At 38.4% G+C, this 21568-nt stretch overlaps 3 protein-coding genes across 3 annotated transcripts; 2 read left to right on the top strand and 1 right to left on the bottom strand.

Moving 5' to 3' along the window:
* Positions 1–1488: 1488 nt before the first annotated feature.
* LOC100248058 (probable nucleoside diphosphate kinase 5) lies at positions 1489–1872 on the bottom strand. Its single transcript, XM_002276660.1, has one exon. The coding sequence runs from the start codon at positions 1870–1872 to the stop codon at positions 1489–1491; it is 384 nt and encodes a 127-aa protein (XP_002276696.1).
* A 4566-nt stretch (positions 1873–6438) lies between these two features.
* LOC100246311 (putative leucine-rich repeat receptor-like protein kinase At2g19210) lies at positions 6439–10710 on the top strand. The gene is given in 14 exon segments (XM_059739826.1): positions 6439–6520; positions 6608–7135; positions 7233–7727; positions 7832–7878; positions 7881–7978; positions 8077–8148; positions 8267–8338; positions 8429–8509; positions 8750–8898; positions 9016–9248; positions 9346–9472; positions 9621–9683; positions 9771–9960; positions 10277–10710. Coding segments are annotated over 14 exon segments (2640 nt in total). The 3' UTR covers positions 10680–10710.
* A 5496-nt stretch (positions 10711–16206) lies between these two features.
* Positions 16207–20593, top strand: LOC109121517 (probable LRR receptor-like serine/threonine-protein kinase At1g05700). Its single transcript, XM_059739825.1, has 13 exons — positions 16207–16425; positions 16506–17049; positions 17149–17624; positions 17762–17900; positions 17987–18058; positions 18177–18248; positions 18335–18415; positions 18664–18812; positions 18935–19148; positions 19278–19402; positions 19566–19637; positions 19736–19924; positions 20184–20593. Exons 1-13 carry the CDS (start codon positions 16344–16346, stop codon positions 20591–20593), a joined length of 2625 nt encoding a protein of 874 aa, XP_059595808.1. The 5' UTR covers positions 16207–16343.
* Positions 20594–21568: the final 975 nt, after the last annotated feature.

The following is a 21568-nucleotide window of genomic DNA, read 5'->3' as shown; positions in this document are numbered from 1 at the left end:
GGATAAAATTATCTTCGAATGGCAGCAACAGCACTCTGCAGCCACTCCGGCGAACTGGAAATTGTTCAACTCTATCACGGACACGGAAGGAAGGAACTCTTAAACACTCTGACAATACTCCAAAGTTTTTCTGTACTTTTTTGAAAGAAAGTCTACCACTATTTATAGACTTCAAGGAGGGAAGAACACAGACAGGTTCAGAAAGCCAAAATGAATTTGGCTTCTTGAGACTCTTAGAATTATGGAAAAATGAATGAATTTACTTAATTCAATGGATTTACTTAATTTCATTCATCCCCTTTTTCCAACACTTTTTCTTCAAGATGTATGGAAAATAGGTGTGGACCCCGCATTTCGACTCGCTCAATGCGTTTCCCACTCGATGGCGAGCTCGATTTTATTTTAGAAAAAATGATTTTTATTCATTAAAAATTGACTTGGAGTCGCCACTTATTTTTGTTTTATTTTTAAAGGGTAAACAAAATAAGAAAGAAAAACCCTAAGTGTGACTCCTTATTTTGGAAAAGGCGGTCTGTGAAAAACCGGATCGGGTTCGGGGGTCAGGTTACTTATCGGGAAGGTACGGTAAAGACCGTAGCACCCCTCTAAGTCCCTAAAGTCGGGTCTCTACTAATGAGATGAAACTGACATGGCAATCAATAGGAAAATCGATGAATACTCAAATCGATCATGCACAATATGAGAGGCAAAACATATATAAAGAATGAGCAAAATATGAATAGATGCATACCTGGGCAGCAATCACGAATGCGCTATCATGAAACATGGTTAGTGAACAATAAACAGATATAATTAAGCGCATATCAAGAATATAGCAAATCAATCATGTCTGGAAAGCCAATCAACTAATTAGTAAATCAATCATGAAATCACATATGTAGGGCCCCCACCAAAGCCCGGTTTATTTCTGCATGAACTAATTCCATAAATTCCATCACTCGGAATTACGGAAATTAAATTCATGTTTACTTTAAATCATTTTAAAATCCTGAAAAATTGTAAAGTGGCTTGCTAGAGAGAAAATGGCAACCAAATTTTATTGAAAATGGGATGTTGGTATCTAAAAACTCTAAGGATGAAAGATTAGATGATTTGAAATCGTTAAAAGAAAACAAAAGTCGGAAAAACATTTGAAAACGAGGTTAAGAAATTATTTTTGAAATCAAAGGGAGAGAGAATTTTGAGGGGGTGGCACGTGGCCCAAAAAGTGGTCATAACTTGGTCATTCATCCATGCCACCTTCACTGCAGTTGGAGACAGAAAAGATCCCTTCAATCGTCAACATGGGACACGCGGCCCAATCTCGTGATGCATCTCATCACGTGGCAAATGACTAAACCAAGAGCTACTGTCGAGGCGCACTTAGCAATGAATTTCATACATGCATCCCATTAAGCTGACCTTGCCAAATTCCCTGGTCCCACTAGACATAGCTGGGATAGGAGTCAAATGCCAAAAGCCATGACTCTAAGCCTCAAAGTGGACGCAATTAGCACGCCAGTCAGTAACAGTATTTACCTTCTCCAGGACTATAACCAAAACTGGACCACTGGCCGTGTATTTGACAAGGGCAGGAAAGAAACTTCTCGAAGAGTGTTCGGCATAAAATTTTCTAGCAGTATCCTCATCAAGCCGGACTGTCATTTCCCTGAGAATGATAAAACCAGACTCCAGAATAGCGTTCTTTATCTCATCAGTATAGTTCCCAGACAGCCTATCCGGTCTTATCATTGCAAATGTTTGCTCTTTTTCAGCACTTCCACTGCTTGAAGATCTGCCAATAAAAGAGACAGAAACCAGAAGCAACAAAACCAGAAACCTTGAAACTCGAGGAGCGATTTGGAGAGCCATGCATGAGAGTGGTGGTGTGCATGAGGGTATGAGATGAGCTGTGAGGAAAGAATACATGGCAGAACGGGCAAGGATATGTCATGGGGGAGAATGCGTGAACTGCATGCATGTAAGAGGATGAATAACTGGTGAATAGGGAATTAACGGTGGTGGGTAAATGATGTGGAAGCATAGAGAGAGAAATGGGTAGGGTGGTTAGGTGGTTTGGTTTGCATGGTGTCCAAGCATATGAGTGAATGATTTGGAGGAGCTTTAGGCAACCATGTGTGATGCCAAAGACGGGCCATGGGTTGATAGGTGTAGTCTTGGGTAGGGTGGTGGTGTAGATAGACATGGAATGGGTTTAACGGGTTTAGAGAACGGGTGTGGAGATAATGGAAAATGGGTATGGGAGAGAAGAAGATGGGTATGAAGGATATAGGTGAGTGACGTGCGGGGTTCTCATGCACCTGGATGGGTGAACTTGGAACTTTGATGAAGACTTTGGATGGATTTTGGCGGTTATACAGGGTGTAGGAAACGAACAGAGGGTGATGGGTATGAATGGGTTCAGAAAGGATTAAGGTTGGGTAATGAGTGGACTGGCAGAAGGCTTCGCTGACGGCGGCAAGCCGCCGGCGTGGTTCGAGGACAACTTCTTTTTGGCTTTCTTATAAGATTTGCATCTGCTACATTGGTGCTGGGGGAAACAGCATTCAGTTCTCACCTTCGCCTGATTGCATGGCTACATAATCTCTGAGAAGCAGAGATCTAAAGAGTGCATCAGCGGATTATAGGGTCCGAGGGATTCAATGGCGACGAAAGGGATAGATTCTCAGAGGTAATGATTGCGTCTGCCATAGTGAACCTTCATTGCATAACATTGAATTAGAGAGGAGATATTCATTGCTGCAAGGATGAGTTATCATCGTGCTTCCTCTTTAGTGGTGGGGTCCAGTAAGGATATTTTAATATCCCCTACGCCTTGGGAATTCTGGCAGACTCACTTACAGGAACAACATCATGAAAGGTACCCTTGCTTATTTTAGTATCCTCAAAGACGAGAACATAATCACCACTTTCTGTTCGCTTTTGTAGCTGATGGAGAACTTTGGACACCACGCATTCATGCATAGGTAGCTTGACGAGTTCTTCCCACTGCACTAGCAAAGAAACTGAGCCTCATGACCAAAGATAATATCATGGCCTCTGGGGAAATCACTAGCAACATTTCTTAGGGCCCCACGACCTGTTCACGAATATCCTCACTTGGAGGATCAAGGAGTTTCACAAACACCGGGATAGCCTCTCGATCAATTACCACATTAGTATTATCAGATGTCTCAAAAGCAATGTTTGTGAGAGCCCATGCTGCTTCAAATTGAAAATGTGGGAAGCTTTCCTCTCAAAAACCCCAACAAAATGGGGAGCAACGCCAGATTGAATAACCTCCTTCCAACAACAGCAGAATGGATTGACACAGGTAACATCTGAGCCTGAAGAATGGTTTGGCCTGGTACTCAAATTTGATGGAATGAATTTTGGATGGAAAAGTTCGTGAAGGCATGTCTAGACATGCACGGCCCTGCATAGGGGAGCCCATTTCATCTCAATGTTCGGAACTGTTCCTGAGATTTCCCGGTATCTCTACCCAATGATGGCGTCACCTACCACATCTGGACAACTCTCCACTATTATCCACTTGAACCAAAACCTTCAAATGCTTTCTTCTCATTAATTACACCTTCAACCATGGCCAGATTGAGGATTGTAGCCAGGAGCTGTGTCATCTTATTACTCTACAACTGCTCAATAAAATACCATTCAATGTCTTTTGGAAGCTGTGGTGCTCTTTCATTCATCTCCTGAACGTAGCTTTCGCCAAAACAAAGCTGACCGACGTCGCGGACTTGTCAGATGTGAGAGACTGGCTTAGTTCTTGAGACAGCCATAACGCGGAATTGATCGGACCGACGTCCTGACCTCTCTGCTGTTTGACGAACACGGAAAATGACAGACCGGAGCAGCCTTGCCAGAGTCATTTTACAAGCTGGAACCATACGGTCAATAGACAAATTCTTGAAACTTGGGGAAAAAGACACAGCTCTGAAATCCAAGTCTCAGACCGATTCCCCAACACCGTTTGCCATAATGATCCTGGCATGCCCTAACAAGATCATGCATAAAGCTGCATGCCCAGTAGGCCGTATCATGATTGCTGAATCCTTTTTGAAGCAGACACATAGCCCGGTGGATGACTGCGGCTGATAGGTCAGATGCTGCTACAGTTCATATACTAATGACCATCATCCTCTTCATCTGAGTTCTCTTAGAAACACTCCGATCAACACAACCAGACCAAACATGATACCCAACTTTCGAGAAAATTACCAGAAACAGAGGAGAGGGAGAAGAAAAACAGAGCATGCATATAAGAGAGACAAAAACATGATGTAAATATAGCTTCATTTCATGATGAGCAATGAGCAGGAAGTGGGTGGGAAAATCTCAAGCAGATCCAAAGTAGAAGTGAAAACAATAACTTTAAACACCTCACAATTAATAAGATAACAAGAAGTTCACCAATTTTTTTCGAGTCAAATCAAAGAAACAGGGGAAGAATCAGCAACACAGGTGGAAAACCGACAAATAAATCATCTAAGACACCCAGTGAAATGATACCCAGAATCAAAGGAAATATTGTATGGTTCCTCGTGAGCTTACCTGAAAGTGCACTAGATGTCTTCCCCTCAGCTCCTGGCAGCTTGCTCTCCCCGAAAATGTCTCTAACGGCTCCTCTCAAAAAAAATCCTCCAGCCGCAAAAAAACTTGACCCTCAGGCAAGAAAAACGTCTCTCTAAATGTCAATCTCCCCCTCTCCAGCCAAAACCAGCTTTTTCTCCTCCAAAATATCTCTAACCGCCTGCTCAGAGCTCCTGCCCGCAGCCCCCACTACTCTGCAGCCTTCCAAAAAGCACTCCTCCAACGGCCAGACGACCTCTCCATGCAGCTGGCTTTTCTCCCTCAAATAACAGCCAAAATGATTTTTGTCTGATTCCATGATGACACGTGTCGACCCCGGATTGGCCTTCAAAAGCACTACTCTGATTCCATGATGGCCAATCAGGGATTGACACGTGGGTGCTTAGGAGCGCGACACCTGGCTAAAAGCAAGCTGCAGAATGACTCCCAAAATGGGGGTCTACAATAGGCAATGAAATGAATTTTCTCATTAGACTAGAATTTTCCAATATAAAACCACCATGTCATTACGTGGGATTAATAGACTTAAAAATGCATAGATTATATAAAAAGAAATATAATGGTAGAGATACGTTACTGTCCACCATGTCACTCTGCAAGTAGCTGCTTCTTTTTTGAGTAGACCGGAAAGCCAACCAGGAGAAAGAAATGGTCTATTGGTTGGTTTATATTTTCTGCGAGGAAGCCATTGCAGTTGATGAGCCACCAATAACAATGGCCCGTCAGCAAGAAAAGCTGTTGCTTTCATTGACTTATAGGCCTCCCGTACCTGATACAAAATGTTGTACATTTCAGTGACTTCACTGAGATAGCAACCATATTTCCATTAGTAATCATGAAGCAGACATTTCAGTTGCAGAAGATTCAACTTGGCAAAATCCCCAACATATCATCAAATAGTCAAAGATATTGTTTTTCATTCACATTGTTGAAAGATATGTTATTGTTTGATTATATTGTTGAATGACCTGTTGTAATTTTTAAACTTATTCCATTGGATCACTGGTTTATAGCAGATTATTAGAACTTTGTCTTACTGCTCAGCTATGAACGATTCTTCTGCTAAGAGCAGGTATGCTGTCATTCCATGAAGGGTATTCATTTTATAGTCTATACATCACATCTCTTGTATGCAGACATTTTACTTCTGAGAAATTTTCTTTACATATTTGCAAGTCAATGAGCTCAAGTAATGTTTACTATGCAGTTCGATTTGTTAGGGAAGGAAGATATTTGCTCCCATTGGTTTGACTTCAGACTTTAATGATTTTACTTAGTGATGATATTAGCTAGAAAAACTATGTCCAGTTCCACTCTTTAACATTGCTAGTCAATGTTTCTATAACCCTATAGGCAAATTGGCAGACCAAGGAGTTCAATCTCCTACAAAGGCGCTTATCTTCGAATAGGTAGTGTCTATTTAGAGAAAAGGATTAGTTATTGCCTCTATAGCTCATGCGGGAGATGAGATGTGGGGAATAGTGAGGTGAGTGTTATTCTGAGTTTGGGATCTAGTTATGAAATGTCCAAAGGCTGATCCTAGCAATTAAGTTTGAAAGCCTTCTTGACCCAGCATGCAGGGCAAGGTCAATAGCAAAGTTACCAGATGACAATAGACCAAGTCAGCTCAAGCATTTCTATTAAAGACTTACCCCTTTGTCATGAGTTATAGTCATCCATATCCACAGCAACAATTGACTTGCATGCTTGGATAATTTTATGTCATTGTAATACTCCTGGGAACATGCAAGTTGGCAGGCATGATTTATAAGATGAAATCAACCAAGCCACCATGTTTCTATGCAAGAAGAACGTGAAGGGTTAATGGACAAGTTCGAAGGTTTCCCCTTTGCATTGTTGGGTATCTTCATTCTTATACTGCTGGCTCATGCCCAGGATCAATCAGGTCTGAAATTCAAAATCTTTAACTAGCTATGCCAACAATTGCTTTCTATGGATAGTACTAAAGCTCCTCTCTCTCTCTCTTTTCCAGGCTTTATAAGCATAGACTGTGGGCTAGCAGAAGATTCCAGCGATTATGATGAGGAAACTCACATATATTATACTTCAGATGCAAACTTCATAGACACTGGTGTCAGTAAGAATATCGCACCTGAATTCAAGACCAGCAACTTTCTAAAGCAGTTTGTGAATGTCAGAAGCTTCCCTGACGGAATAAAGAACTGTTACACCCTAAGACCTGCAAGAGGAAAAGGTAATAAATATTTGATCAGAGCAGAGTTCTTGTATGGGAATTATGATGACAAAGATCAACTACCAGAATTTGATCTGCACCTTGGAGTTAATACATGGGATACAGTGGTATTGGATGATGCATCCAGTATTACAAGCAAGGAGATCATACATGAGCTTTCATCAGATTATATATATGTCTGTCTCGTAAATACAGGCTTCGGAACACCATTTATATCAGTACTATAACTAAGGCTTCTGAATAATACCATTTACACAACTGCATCCGGATCTTTGGTTCCCTACTGGAGGCCAGATTTTGGTTCACCCAAGGGATTTATCAGGTAAGCACCTTTGTAGGAAGAATGAAATCAATATTCCTTTTATCTAGATACTTATAAGTAAATATCTGGTATTTTATTTGGGCACAAATATCTTGCTTAGGTTTGATGATGATGCTTTCAACCGCTTCTGGTTCCCTTACAATTCGAGTAAATGGGCAGTGTTAAGTACCTCACTTACCATTGATGCTAATTCTCACAATAGATATCAACCACCATCCATTGTCATGAGGACTGCAGCCACACCATTAAATGCAGGTGAACATTTGGAGTTCTCCTGGGAGCCCAGTGATCCCACCACCCAATTCTATGTCTACATGCACTTTGCTGAAGTTGAGGAGCTCAAAGTGAACCAGTCCAGAGAATTTAACATCTTTCTGAATGGAACCCTTTGGTATGGACCTGTCACTCCTCGTTACTTATACACAACCACAATACGCGACCTAGTTCCTGAGAGTGCAGCAAAGTTTCAGTTTTCAATCTCCCAAATGAGTAATTCAACACATCCTCCCATCATCAACGCTCTCGAGGCTTACAGAGTAAAAAGGCTCCTGCAACCACAGACAGACCAAAAAGATGGTATGTCGTTATAATCATCAATTTTTCAGTATCAGTTGTGCTCCATACTAAATATACATGCATTAATACAAGTATGTGTGCGTCTATACCTTTGGAGATAACAGTTGATGATATCATGAACATCAAATCCATGTATGGAGTGAAGAAGAAGTGAAGAACTGGCAGGGAGATCCTTGTGCCCCTAAAACTTACATGTGGGACAGTCTTAACTGCAGCTATGATGGTCATGAACCCCCCAGGATCATATCCTTGTAAGTCTGCAATTCCTTCTACACCTGTTAAAGTCTTCTAACTTTTCATCTTAATATTCCCAACTTCCCCTTGATCAAATTATTGCACATACATTCAGGAACTTGTCCTCAAGTGGATTGACTGGGGAAATAGCTCCTTCTATATCAAATCTAACGTTGGTACAATATCTGTAAGTACCTTAATCTCTCATGAAAGAAGAAGACATTGACTCACTAATTATAGATAGGCACCACAACATTGACCTGTCTTCAGAAGAAAATAATGATTGAAATATTTACTCATTTCAGGGATTTATCAAACAATGGCTTAACTGGACCAGTACCTGATTTTCTTTCTCAACTTCCATTGTTGAGGGCCCAGTAAGTTATTTAGGGGTAGAAACTAACATTTTAAGTTTTTTGGTAAGAATACAGGGGATCTAATTATAGTTAATTTCTATGAATTTCAAGAAACTTGACAGGAAACAAGCTGACAGGATCTATTCCAGTTGAACTCATTGAAAGATCAGAGAATGGATCACTGCTATTGAGGTCTGCCTTTTGTCAAAAACCATGAACCAAGATCATCATTATTCTTTTCCATCAAGTGCTATTTTTCACTTTTCAGTTTTCATTTTACCCATCTATGCCAAAGCTTTTTGTTAAAAATAGAAAAATATGAAATATTCCCAAAATAGACAAATCATCAGCTTATGAGATGATATCACCTACAAGATATCAGTATCTAAACTCTAAGACTTACATTTATGGTCATCATTGTGTTGATGCAAGTGTGAATGAAAATCCAAATCTTTGTTGGTCGGGTTCATGCAAAAAGAAAAAGAAGTTTGTTGTTCCAATAGTGGCATCAGTTGCTGCACTATTCATTCTCTTAACTGCACTGGCTATCTTCTGGAAGCATAGAAGGGGGGGAAAACAAGGTATTAAATAACCATTATGCTCATACTTAAATATGGACCATATAAGATGCAATTTCCTTGTACATGAAGAGGGGTTTTCAGTAGAAATATACTAATTAAACTAGTGATGATCATCAGTTAGTAAGGATCAGGAAATGGTTTCCGAATCCAACAGAGATGAAGGGTCTTTGGTGTCAAAAAAACAGCAATTTACATATTCTGAGGTCATCACTATCACCAACAACTTTGAGAAGGAAGTGGGGAAAGGTGGATTTGGAACAGTTTACCATGGCCATCTAGATGACACTCAAGTTGCTGTGAAGATGTTCTCTCCATCATCAATTCAAGGATATAAGCAGTTTCAGGCAGAGGTAATTTATAAATCTGCACAATCACAAGAGCAGGAATGAATGCATTTAGTCTATGTTTTAATATAATCTCATACTGAAATGGTGAGACAAATTTCAGGCAAAACTTCTTATGAGAGTTCACCACAGAAACATTACTTCTCTTATTGGCTATTGCAAGGAAGGCAACAACATGGGGCTCATCTATGAGTACATGGCCAATGGAGACTTACAGAGGCATCCATCTGGTAATGGTTATAAATTTTTAACCCATTAACTTTAATTTTTGCTGCTGTTCATGGTTTTAAATTTTTAACTTTTTTGTGTTCACCACTTGGATAAGGTCCTCTTTTCTGGATAAAATCATAGGGTTTAGATCATTCTTTATGGATGCAGAGAGAAATACAAATGTTCTGAGTTGGGAAGAGAGACTAAGAATAGCAGTGGAGACAGCACAAGGTCAGAAAGCAAATGGAGTGTACAACCATTTCCTTTAACCTTTGTCTTTGGTTTAAATGAACGAGCATATGTGGAATTCAATTGCAGGATTGGAGTATTTGCACAATGGTTGTAAGCCACCTATAATCCACAGAGACATAAAGTCTACCAACATCTTATTGAATGAAAAATTCCAGGCCAAACTAGCTGATTTTAGGCTGTCCAGAGCTTTTCCAAATGAAGGCAGCACTCATGTGTCAACAATAGTTGCTGGCACCCGTGGCTACCTTGATCCTGAGTAAGTATATCTATGCTCATTGTACCCTATGTGCGGAAGAGTTCAATTTCTAAACAAGGTTATGACATTGTTACTAGAACCTGCCTAATAAAAGCAAACTTTGTTTAATTGAATAAAAAGAAAGAACTGTAGATAGACATTTCGTCAGAGAGGTTACAAATTTTTAATTCTTCAGTTTCTTTTGAGAACATCCGCTGTCTGTTGAAACTTGACCTGGACCTAGCTCATTCAGTTTAAGTGAAATATATGTAGTAAAATAATGCTCCCACAGAAGAATATATGATGTATTCAGTTAATTACATCTTTTGAATTGCAGGTACCATGCATCAAACAGGTTGACTGAGAAAAGCGATGTTTTTAGCTTTGGGGTTGTTCTTTTAGAGATCATCACAAGCCAGTCCCCAGTTCCTGGAAATCATGAGGAGACTCACATAATTCAATGGGTTAGTTCCATGCTAGCAAATGGGGATATTAAGAATATTGTTGACCCCAGGCTACAGGGAGACTTTGACATCAATTCTGCCTGGAAAGCTGTAGAAGTAGCAATGTCTTGTGTAGCTTCCACTTCAACTGAAAGGCCAGCTATGAACTATGTAGTTATGGAACTAAATCAGTGTTTGGAAATGGAGGCATCCAGGAATCAAGGGACTGAATCAAAAGATTCAACTGATATGGTTTCTATGAAGCTGCACACTGGAACAACTCCCCTGGCACAGTAATAATGTAAATTGTACATTGGTCTGTTGGTTGCCACACCTGTACATGTGAAACTCTTTTTAGTTTTCTCCAGAAATTGGGTTAGCATGTAAAACTCCTGGCTTCTTCATTCCTTGGACTAGCTTTTTAAGTTGCTTATGAATGTATGTTAAATGAATCATACGAAAGAAAATTTGGAATCTATCTTTTCAGCAATAAACGAAAAGCAAATGAAATATATATATATGTATGTCAGTTACTTAATCTTAAACCAGGTCCTGGTGATATAAGCAAAACCAAAATTACCTAATTTTATATAGACTTCCCAAACCACTAGCATGATTTTAGTAGTTTTCCAAAGAGTTAGATTGCAAGGATGGATGAAATCAAAGGCTGAAACATTTAATGGGCTATGTCCTAATTTGTAATTAACAGCAAAAAATAAGTAGGAAGTCAAAAAAGAAGGCACTGGAAATAATCAAGCTCCACAGAGAAGACAAATTTGATAGTCCATACACTTAGATTTACCGTGTAGGAGATTTTGTAGCTTCTCAATCTATAGAAATGGATTGCAGAAGTTTTTGAGGCATTGAAGGATGATAGTAAGGTGGTTTAGACAAGACTATTTTAGTTTAGATAAAATTTGCAAGCAGGTTGAGGAATGGAGTTGAGTCAAACTGCAGATTTCAACAGGATTTGAGGATTACTTGCAGAAATATTGCAATTAAAACTCGAATCTGGAAAACAAGGTTGCCACGTGTAGAAAAAGGATTACAGGACAATCCCCTTCATTCTAGATGATGTTTGTGCCAAACTGAATTCATCTGCTGCTATAGGTATCACATTTGGCAATTATCATGAAGGTAAAATAACTATGAAGCAGACATTTCAAACTCAGAAGAGTCTAGTTGTCATTCAATCTAAAGGAAATTGACAAATTCCCCAACCTATACTATGTCAAATATAGTGTTCTTTTTTACATTGTTGAATGATCTGTTATAATTTTTTAAATACCCTTGGAATGATTCATTTAAAAAGGATTGTTAGATTTTTGTTTTAGGTTTTAACTACTCTGGTAAGAATAATTCTTCTACCAAAGAGTTTGTGGGTTGTCCATACCATGAAGAGTACTCATTTTTTATCCTATATAGATCACATATCTTGTATGTTGACATTTACTTACTCTCAAGAAATTTTCTTTTAAACATATTCCAGTCAATGAGCTCAAGCTTGAAAGTAGAAAAAATGCACACCCTCCCACTGACAAGGAGGACAAGCTAGTCAGAGTGGTGTAAAGGGACCAATGTGCTCCAGCCCCATTGATTGCACTCGTAAAGCCAAACAGTTTCTTGCATCCCATACTAGGTTAAGCCTTCCCAGTACCAATTGGGTTTGTCCTATATCAGAGGAGGAAAGTATCTGTTTTCATTGACTCTACTTCAGATTTTGATGATTTTTCTATGATTTGGGTATGGTACCAGATAACAGTTAGAAATGAAAGGAAAGATAGTCGGTTCAAGATAGGATTTGGAGAACATGCCTATGGTGGAGTGCCTATTTAGGCATTCTATGCCTTAGCTAGAAAATTTTGTCCTTTGACACTTCTAATACACATTTTTGGAACCCATTATTCATGTTCTGGTGCATGAAAGTTGGCCCTACAAGCAAACCGACCAAGGTGCTTAATCTCCTATAAAAAAAAACATTTATTTATCATTAGGCAGTGTCTGTTCAGAGAAAAAAATATAGGTAGTGCCTCTGTAGCTCATAGGAGAAATGGGGAAAAGGAAGAATGAGGTGAGAGAGAATTCAATTGTAATTTACCTATGAAAAGTCTAACCACAAAAAGTTACAAAAATTGCACCTAGAAGGTTTGATGATTGACTAGGACTTGGATCCTCATTAAGGTCAACTAGAGAAGTTCATCAGATGGCAATAAGCCAAAATTTCAGTGAGAATATCTGGATTAAACAATATGACTTCCCAACTAACTTTTAACCCTTTGCAATGGCTTATCAGAATTCATTCCATTATAGTCCTTTGGAAACATGCAGGTTGGTGGGTATGATCTATAAGATGAAATTCACAAAACCTCTCTGCATCTTTGTCTGCAAGAAGGATCCAAAGATTGTGATGGACTTGCTAGCTCTGTTCTGAAATTTCTGGTTATTTCCAGGAATCGATCAGGATTGAAAATCAGAATCTTTGAATAACCATATCAACCACTGTTTGCTATCTCAAGAATCAGAACTACCAATGAGGTGACACATCACAAGATTCCAGCTATATATACTAACAAGGTAATTCACATATATTATTGTTCAGATGTAATCTTCATTGACACTGGAGAAGTGAGAGTGCATCACCTGAATTTGGAATCAATAGCCTTCTACAGCAATCTTGGAACTTCAGAAGCTCCCCTGAAGGAGTACAAAAACTATTACACCCTGAGACCTGCAAGAGACAAAGGCAATAAATGCTTAATGAGGGCATGGTCCATGCATTGGAATCATGATGCTGAAGGTCAAATACCAGAATTTCTATTCACATCTCGGACTTGATAAATCATAAACAGGATTCAGCAAAATCCAATGATGCATCCAGTGCGATAATCAAGGGAGATCATGCATAATCTTTCATCAAATTATATGCCTGCCTTGTAAATTCAGGCTTCAGAAAGCCTTCTACATCAGCATTAGAACTAAGGCATGAATAATTCTATAATCCAACTGAATCTGCATCACTGGTTCACTACTTGAGGGTGTCTTGGCTCACCTCTATGGCTTAGTTAGATAAGCATTTTTGTAAAATTCTCTTTATTTAATTACTAAGCATCTGATTTTTCACTTAGGCACAAATATCTCTCTTAGGTTGGGAGACAATATCTATGATAATTTCTAGTTCTCACACTATTGGCCTAACTGGGCTACGTTAAGTACCTAGCTTACCGTTGCTGATTGTTACAACAAGCTGACAGATAGGACTATAGGACAGCACTCACAATTTAGATTATGTGTGGGCCAAACTTGATTCATCTGATGCTATAGGTATAGAGGAGAGGAAAGTTGCAGTTTTCTGTATCCTATCTGGAAAGGCGTGGGAGTAGCAATGGCTTATGTATCTCCCTCTTCCAGTAAAAGGCTAAGCATGAACCATGTAGTGATGGAATTACAGCAGTTAACAGAAATAGCTGGATCCACATACTGGAACTACTCCCCTGGCTCAGTAGTACAGTTTACATGACTCTCAGTTGGGTTCCAAACCTTTTTTCTTCCTAATGTTAATAATTCAATTAATCATGTCAGTGCACACGAAAAGTTGTGGCATAGTGGTCAGTAGCTTGTAGTACAGTTATGCTTAAAAAGGACTGTGAATCTTTGTTTCACCCTTTGATCTGTTCATCTTTCAAAAAGTAGTTGAAATTGCATAGTGCCAGAGAGGGAGACATAAGAAAATGGGGAGGAAAAGGACATAAAATCATGACAAAGAGAATGGATAAATGCATGAGCGCTACTACCAATATTTAAACTTCCAGGGGAGGTTCAAGAGGATGATAAAAAAAGGGGAGAGAAAAGTTGAGTTCATACTCGATCCTAAATCACCAGTGTAATGTTAAAGCAAGTTGATTTGGAAATCATTGGCAAAAAGACTAGAGGTAATGCCCAAAATTCAAATGTCATACATGCTTCCTGCACTAATGGAAGACTATTGGATCAGGCAAAAATTTGGTTGAATCTATTTACCGTACTTCCCAATTAGCCACCTCACTAGAGTTTCCAATGTGTCTAAAACAGTCCATTTACTGCCAAAAAGCTCTGTGCCTATTCCACAGGCATGAGTAAACGCCATTGAAAGTATACATCAACTATGTTTTTCTACATTTGTTTGCAAATGTTGCAATTTATGCAAAGTATATTTTCTCTAGCTGTTGAAACATCATCTAATTCCAGCTGACCTGTGGGGGACATTTCCACTTTGCACCATAATTCCATTTCCCACCTGTTTCAACTCATCTATCTTGATAAATTTATCCCGTCAGACTCTTAAACATTTTCTTAACAGAATTATATATCAGAAAGTGTGCAGTGCAATTACAAACATTTTGAAGTGTCATTGCAGAACAGCCCATATTGTGAAGTTCGAGTTTCCAAGAATGGACTGCAAATATATCTTGAGAAAATTAGGAACAGTTTTGCTTCTTCTAGAAGTACTTTTGGATAAGCCTGAAAAAAGTGAGCTTTGAACTCAAGTTAGCACTCTGATAGATTATCCATACAAGAACACCAAATGCACCAGTTTGAGTTTTTTCAACCTGGAGTCAGTAAGCATATGAATTACGAAAGAGGCTGAAACTCAGGTAGGTGTTGGAGGAACAGAACTTTGAAATTAGCATTTCCCAACATCAACTACTGTGTCAATGCATCATATGACTGATATGATAATGCCTAGAATTGTGAAAACAAAAATGGGAAGGGTAAATATACATTCCTGTCCACCTCATTTGTTTACAAGATCAAAAGCCAAACAGGAGAAAGAAATGGTCTATTGGTTAGTTCATCTCTTTGCAATCAAAACACCAGCAGCCATTGCAATTGGTGAACTGTCACAAACAATGGCCTGCCAGTAAAACTGTTGCATTTACTGAATTTGCAGGCCTTTCCCTGTCAGATGTGACTCCTAGGACAATTTGCATGCAATGATACAGGAGTGCTATTTCTTCTTTTTTTTCATGACAATTAAGAAGCAGACAGTTTGATCACAGATTAGTCAAGTTTGCAATCCAATCTGAGAGAACTTGACAAAGTCCCCAATCTATAAAATCTTAAACATAATGTTTTTCTTTACACTTTCAAATGATCTCTTGTAATTTTTAACATATCCTTGAATGATTCAACTCAAAGGAGATGAGTAAATTTTCATTTAAGATTTAACTAGTCAGGTGTGACTGCTTCTTGTTGCATAGAGTTGGTGGGATGTCAACAACATAAAAGAGTAATCATTTTTCAGTCTATACATCATAGAGGTTGTATGTGGACAAGAAATTTTCCTTAAACTTGGCATGTAAGACATGCTGACTAGACTGCTATAAGCAAAACAACCGGCTCAAGCACCATTTGTCTCAAGAACCAGTTTTCCAAGCCAAGGAGGTTATCACCCTCCAATGCCAAGCTGGGATTTCCTCTATTAGGGGAGGAAAGCATTTGTTTCAATGATGGGACTTGAAACTTCAAGGGGGTGTATTGTAAGTTAGGTGCAGCATTAGTCAACAGTTAGTGAGACACAAATAGAGGTAGTAAACTCCAGACAGTGAGGGAATAATTAATGAAGTGAAAATAAAGTCTAAATGCAAATAGTTACAAGAAAGGGAGAGAAATAAAAAATAAATAAATAAAACCTAATTACAAAAAGGTGCAAAGGTTGCTCCAAGAAAATTTCAAGGTCGTCTACTGCCAGCTGAGATCCACCCAGAAGTTCCTCTGATGGCAGTAGGACAACAGGTTAGAATACCAGATTAAACAATATGATTTACCAATAGATTTAAGCCTTTGGTCATTATCATCCATAGCTACAGGGAGAATTGACTGGGTTGCTCAAATAGTACTGTGACGACATGCAAGTAGGTAAGTGATTTATAAGAAGACCACAGAGCTGCTGTGCCCCATTGCAAAAAGAATCTGAAGAAGGTGATGGACATGTTAAAAGGCTCTCTATTTGAATTACTTGGTACTTTTGCTCTTATATTTCTCGTTCATGCCCAGGATCAATCAGGTTTGAAACTCACAATCTTTAAAATAACTACATCAGCTCTTGTTTGCTATGCATGGTGCTAATGACTCTCTTTCTCTCAGGCTTTATAAGCATAGATTGTGGGATATCAGAAGATTCCAGCTATACCGATCAGGTGACTGGTATATATTACACTTCAGATGCAACCTTCATTGATACTGGTATAAGTAACAGTATATCACCTGAATTCAAGACCAATAGCCTTCCACAGCAGCTTTGGAATGTCAGAAGCTTCCCTGAAGGAATTAATAACTGTTACACCCTAAGACCTGCAAGAGGCAGAGGTAATAAATATTTGATCAGAGCACAGTTCATGTATGGAAATTACGATGCCAAAAATCAGCTACCAGAATTTGATCTGATTCTTGGAGTAAATATGTTGGAGTCAGTGCAATTGGATAATGCATCCAGTGTCATAAGCAAGGAGATCATACATGTCTTGTCATCAGATTATATCTATGTATGTCTTGTAAATACTGACTCTGGAATACCTTTTATATCAGCATTAGAGTTAAGGTTATTGGATAATTCCATGTATGAAACTCAATCAGGATCACTAGTACGCTATGCAAGGTGGGATTTTGGTTCACCCTATGAATTAATAAGGTAAGCATTTTGTAGGAAGAATCAAGTGAACATTCTCTTTATTTAATTACTATAAGTAAATATTTGGTCTCCCAACGAGGTATAAATATCTTGTTTTAGGTTTAAAGATGATAACTGTGATCGCTTTTGGTTCCCATACAACTCGGGTGAATGGAAAATGTTAAATACCTCGCGTACTATTGACACTGATGATGACAACAAACTTCAACTAACATCTATTGTCATGAGCACTGCCGTCAAACCACTAAACACGATGGAACCTTTGAAGTTCTCCTGGGAGTCCACTGATCCGACTTCTAAATTTTACATCTATTTGTACTTTGCTGAAGTGGAGGAACTCCAATTAAATGAGTCCAGAGAGTTTAACATCTTTCTGAATGGAAATTTATGGCATGGACCACTTACTCCTGAAAGTTTTGAAGCAACTGCAATGTACAGAATTTCATCCAGCATCAGTGAAAAGTTTGAGTTTTCAATCTATAAAACCAATAGTTCAACACTTCCCCCCATCATCAATGCTCTCGAAGTTTATCTAGTAAAACAACTCCTGCAATCACAAACAGACCAAAAAGATGGTATGTTCTAACTAAAATTTGGTTTTCATTTGGATAGTGAGATCTCTACCAAATATGCATGCTTTACCTCATTCTTTCCATACAAGCTGTTTCTTAACTATTTATACACTGATGCATCAATTTCTTGGAGATATTAGTTGATGCCATCATGAATATCAAATCATTGTATGGAGTGAAGAAAAACTGGCAGGGAGATCCTTGTGCGCCTGAAAATTACTCATGGGAGGGCCTTAACTGCAGCTACAATGACTACAATCCCCCCAGGATCATATCCTTGTAAGTTTATGCCTTCAAATAAGCATACTATATTTTGATCTTAATCCCAACTCCCTCTTGAGAAAGTATTTTTTACATGTCATCAGGAACTTGTCCTCAAGCAGATTGACTGGGAACATAACTCCTTATATATCTAACCTCACACTCTTACAGTCTTTGTAAGTATATCTTAATCTCACATGCCTAAGGCATTCAATTGTTAATGATGGCACAAAAAAAACAGGGTCCATCTATCAGAAAAAGGTAAATATTAACTGAAATATTTATTCATTTCAGGGACTTATCACAAAATGGCTTGAATGGACCAATACCTGATTTTCTATCTCAACTGCCACTCTTGAGGTCCCTGTAAGTGACTTAGGTCTAGAAGCAAACATTTTAATTTATTTGGTAGGGATATGAGGGATCTGATCATATTTGCTCTGCCCTTGAAGAAACTTAACAGGAAACAAGCTCACAGGATCAGTTCCCGTTGAACTCATTGAAAGATATAAGAATGGATCACTGTTGTTGAGGTCTGATTCTTGTCAAAAAACCCTGAACAGGATCATCATTATTCTTTTATGACAAGTCAGTTTGACTTTACCTGAAACCAGAATATTATGAAATATCCCCTAAATAGCTAAATCATCAAATTATGAGAGATATTACATAGTAGATGGTTGGTAAATGTAACTCCAATATAGGAGAGGATTGGTATTTACAGCTATAGACTAATACAGCTATAGACTAACATTCATTGTCATCCTCTTGTGAATGCAAGTGTGAAGAGCAATCCAGAACTTTGTTGGCCAGGCTCATGCAAAAAGAAGAACAAGTTTGTTGTTCCAGTAGTGGTATCAGTTACTGCAGCATTCATTTTCTTAACTACACTGGCTACCTTCTGGTGGATTAGAAGAGGAAGACAAGAAGGTATAACATAATCATTATTCTCATAATCAAAGGATGGAAATTTTAGATCACAAAAGATGCAAATGTCCTTTTACATGCCAATTAATTAGAGCAGAAGGCTCACTAAGTGATGATCATATTAGTTGGGAAGGTAGAGGAGATGGATGCTGAGATGGACTCAAACAAACGCCAGTTTACATATTCTGAGGTCCTGACTATTACCAACAACCTTGAGAAGGTTGTTGGAAAAGGAGGATTTGGAACTGTTTACTATGGTCATCTAGATGGAATTCAAGTTGCTGTGAAGATGCTCTCTCAATCATCAATTCAAGGATATAAGCAATTTCAGGCTGAGGTAAATTACAACAGTACAGAATCACAATAATAGGAATGAATACATCAAAGGGTCTACTTGTCCAAGAGAATGTTCTACTGAAAATTTGAATTCATAAATTCTGAATTAAGATGTGGCTTTAAATTTATGGCAAAACATCTTATGAGAGTTCATCACAGAAATGTGACTTCTCTTATTGGATATTGCAATGATGGCTATCACATGGGGCTCATATATGAGTACATGGTTAATGGAGACTTAAAAAGGCATCTATCGGGTAATCACACTTCAAAATTTTCACTGCAAGAACCTGTGAATTCCTTCAAATTTTAAGTCTGAAGACTTGAGTTTTTTCTGTAGCTCTCGGTTTCAAAATTTTAGACTTTCTTCTTTCACTACTTTGATGAGGTTCCTTTTCTTGATAAAATTGTACAGTTTAGATAATTACTTTATGATGCCAAGTGTCTTGAGTTGGGAAGAGAGACTACGAATAGCAACAGATGCAGCACAAGGTCAGAAAGCACATGAAGTGCACAACCCTTTTTTCTTTTATCTTTTGAAGCTTTCTCTGTGGTTGTAATCAACGAGTATAAGTGCAAGTCAATTGCAGGACTGGACTATCTGCATGATGGTTGTAAGCCATCCATCATCCATAGAGATATAAAGTCTACCAACATCTTATTGAATGAAAGATTCCAGGCCAAACTAGCTGATTTTGGGCTGTCCAGAGCTTTTCCAATTGAAGGTAGCAGTCACGTGTCAACAGCCGTTGTTGGCACCCCTGGCTACCTTGATCCTGAGTAAGTATATTTATTCTCACTATATATACACTCGAGTTCAATTTTTTGCACAAACTGACATTATTAGAAGAACTGGCCTAATAAAATTAAAGTTAAGTTAAAGCAGGAAAAAGAAGGAATTTTCAATAGATATTTGGTTAGGGATGCCATAATTCTTTAGTAATTCAACTTTTTTCCCTTCAACAGCGGCGGCTGTAGGTATAAAGTCTCCACCCATACCTCAATCAGTACATTGAAAAAAATCATATTCCTATTGAAAAGTATATAATGCAATCAGGTTGACGGAGAAGAGTGATGTTTTTAGCTTTGGAGTTGTTCTCTTGGAGATTATCACAAGCCAACCTGCAATTTCAAAGGACCGTGAGAAGACTCACATAATTGAATGGGTTAGTTGCATGCTTGCAAATGGGGATATTAAGAATACTGTTGATCCAAGGTTACAGGGAGAATTTGACATCAATTCTGCCTGGAAAGCTGTGGAAGTGGCCATGTGTTGCGTGTCTCCCACTTCAACAGAAAGGCCAGCCATGCACTATGTAGTGATGGAACTAAAGCAGTGTTTGGAAATGGAGGCATCTCAGAAGGAGGGTCATGAGCCTGAATCAAAAGATTCAATTGGAATAACCACTGAGGATCAGAGCACTGAAATTATCCCCCTAGCACGGTAGCAATCTTGCATATGTATCACTTTGTTGGTTTCCAAGCTGGTTCTACTTAAAGTATTGTCCTTCACTAAGCCATGTTAGCATCTAGAAGCCTTTGACTCCCATGATCTTATTGGATTATTGGTCTGTAAGTAATATTATGAACTTCATATCAGACTGATTGTACAAAATTTGGAATATATTGTCAACAATAATGAACAACAACGGAAAAATGTAAGACGACTTAAATCTTAAAACAGTTCTTGGCTTCTTGGTGAGAGAGAATTTAGAACCAGACTTAAACAACACAGACAATCGCTGGTCTTCTTGTCTTATAAGAACAATGATCTTGGAATTTGTTATAATGGATACCAATGGTGTGATTGAAAATTGTTGGGAGGATGAGATTAAGAAATTTCAGCATTTTCTTGTAGCAACTATATGAGGACCATACACAAGCAGAAAATGGAAGAGTGAAAAGCTACAGTCCAAGAATGGCCATGTTTATAAAGTTGGACTAGAGGATGAAAATTGGAAATCAATTCCATTCCCATTCATTAATGTTTTTAAGAATGAGAACAGAAATCAGAAATTCATTGTTATGAAAACCAAATCCACTCAAACGAGGATTTTGATTCCCCTTCTCTACATGATATTATGATTGACCTTCATGCCCATCCCATTTCCATTCATATTCCCAAGTACCAAACACACCCTAAAGAATTCTAAGCCAAATAGCCAACAGAACCCACCACACATCTGCATTCAAAATGCCCAAAAAACTGCAAGAGCAAGTGAAATTTTGACAATATGAGCACAACCCATATGGACAAATCAATTATAAAGAGGCTACAATTTTCACAAAGGAAATTTTACAAACAACTGATGATCATGAGAAGGCTTTTTGCAGATGACCCAACAGACACAAACACAATTGGTCATATTAAAATCAAAAGCTTGAGTAAATCATACAGAATGAAACATGAAGAAAGATAAATG

The sequence above is a fragment of the Vitis vinifera genome, chromosome 9 (assembly GCF_030704535.1).
Source record: "Vitis vinifera cultivar Pinot Noir 40024 chromosome 9, ASM3070453v1".
Classification (NCBI taxonomy): domain Eukaryota; kingdom Viridiplantae; phylum Streptophyta; class Magnoliopsida; order Vitales; family Vitaceae; genus Vitis; species Vitis vinifera.
Note: the sequence above shows the minus strand (reverse complement) of the source record. Positions and strands in the feature narration are given on the sequence as shown.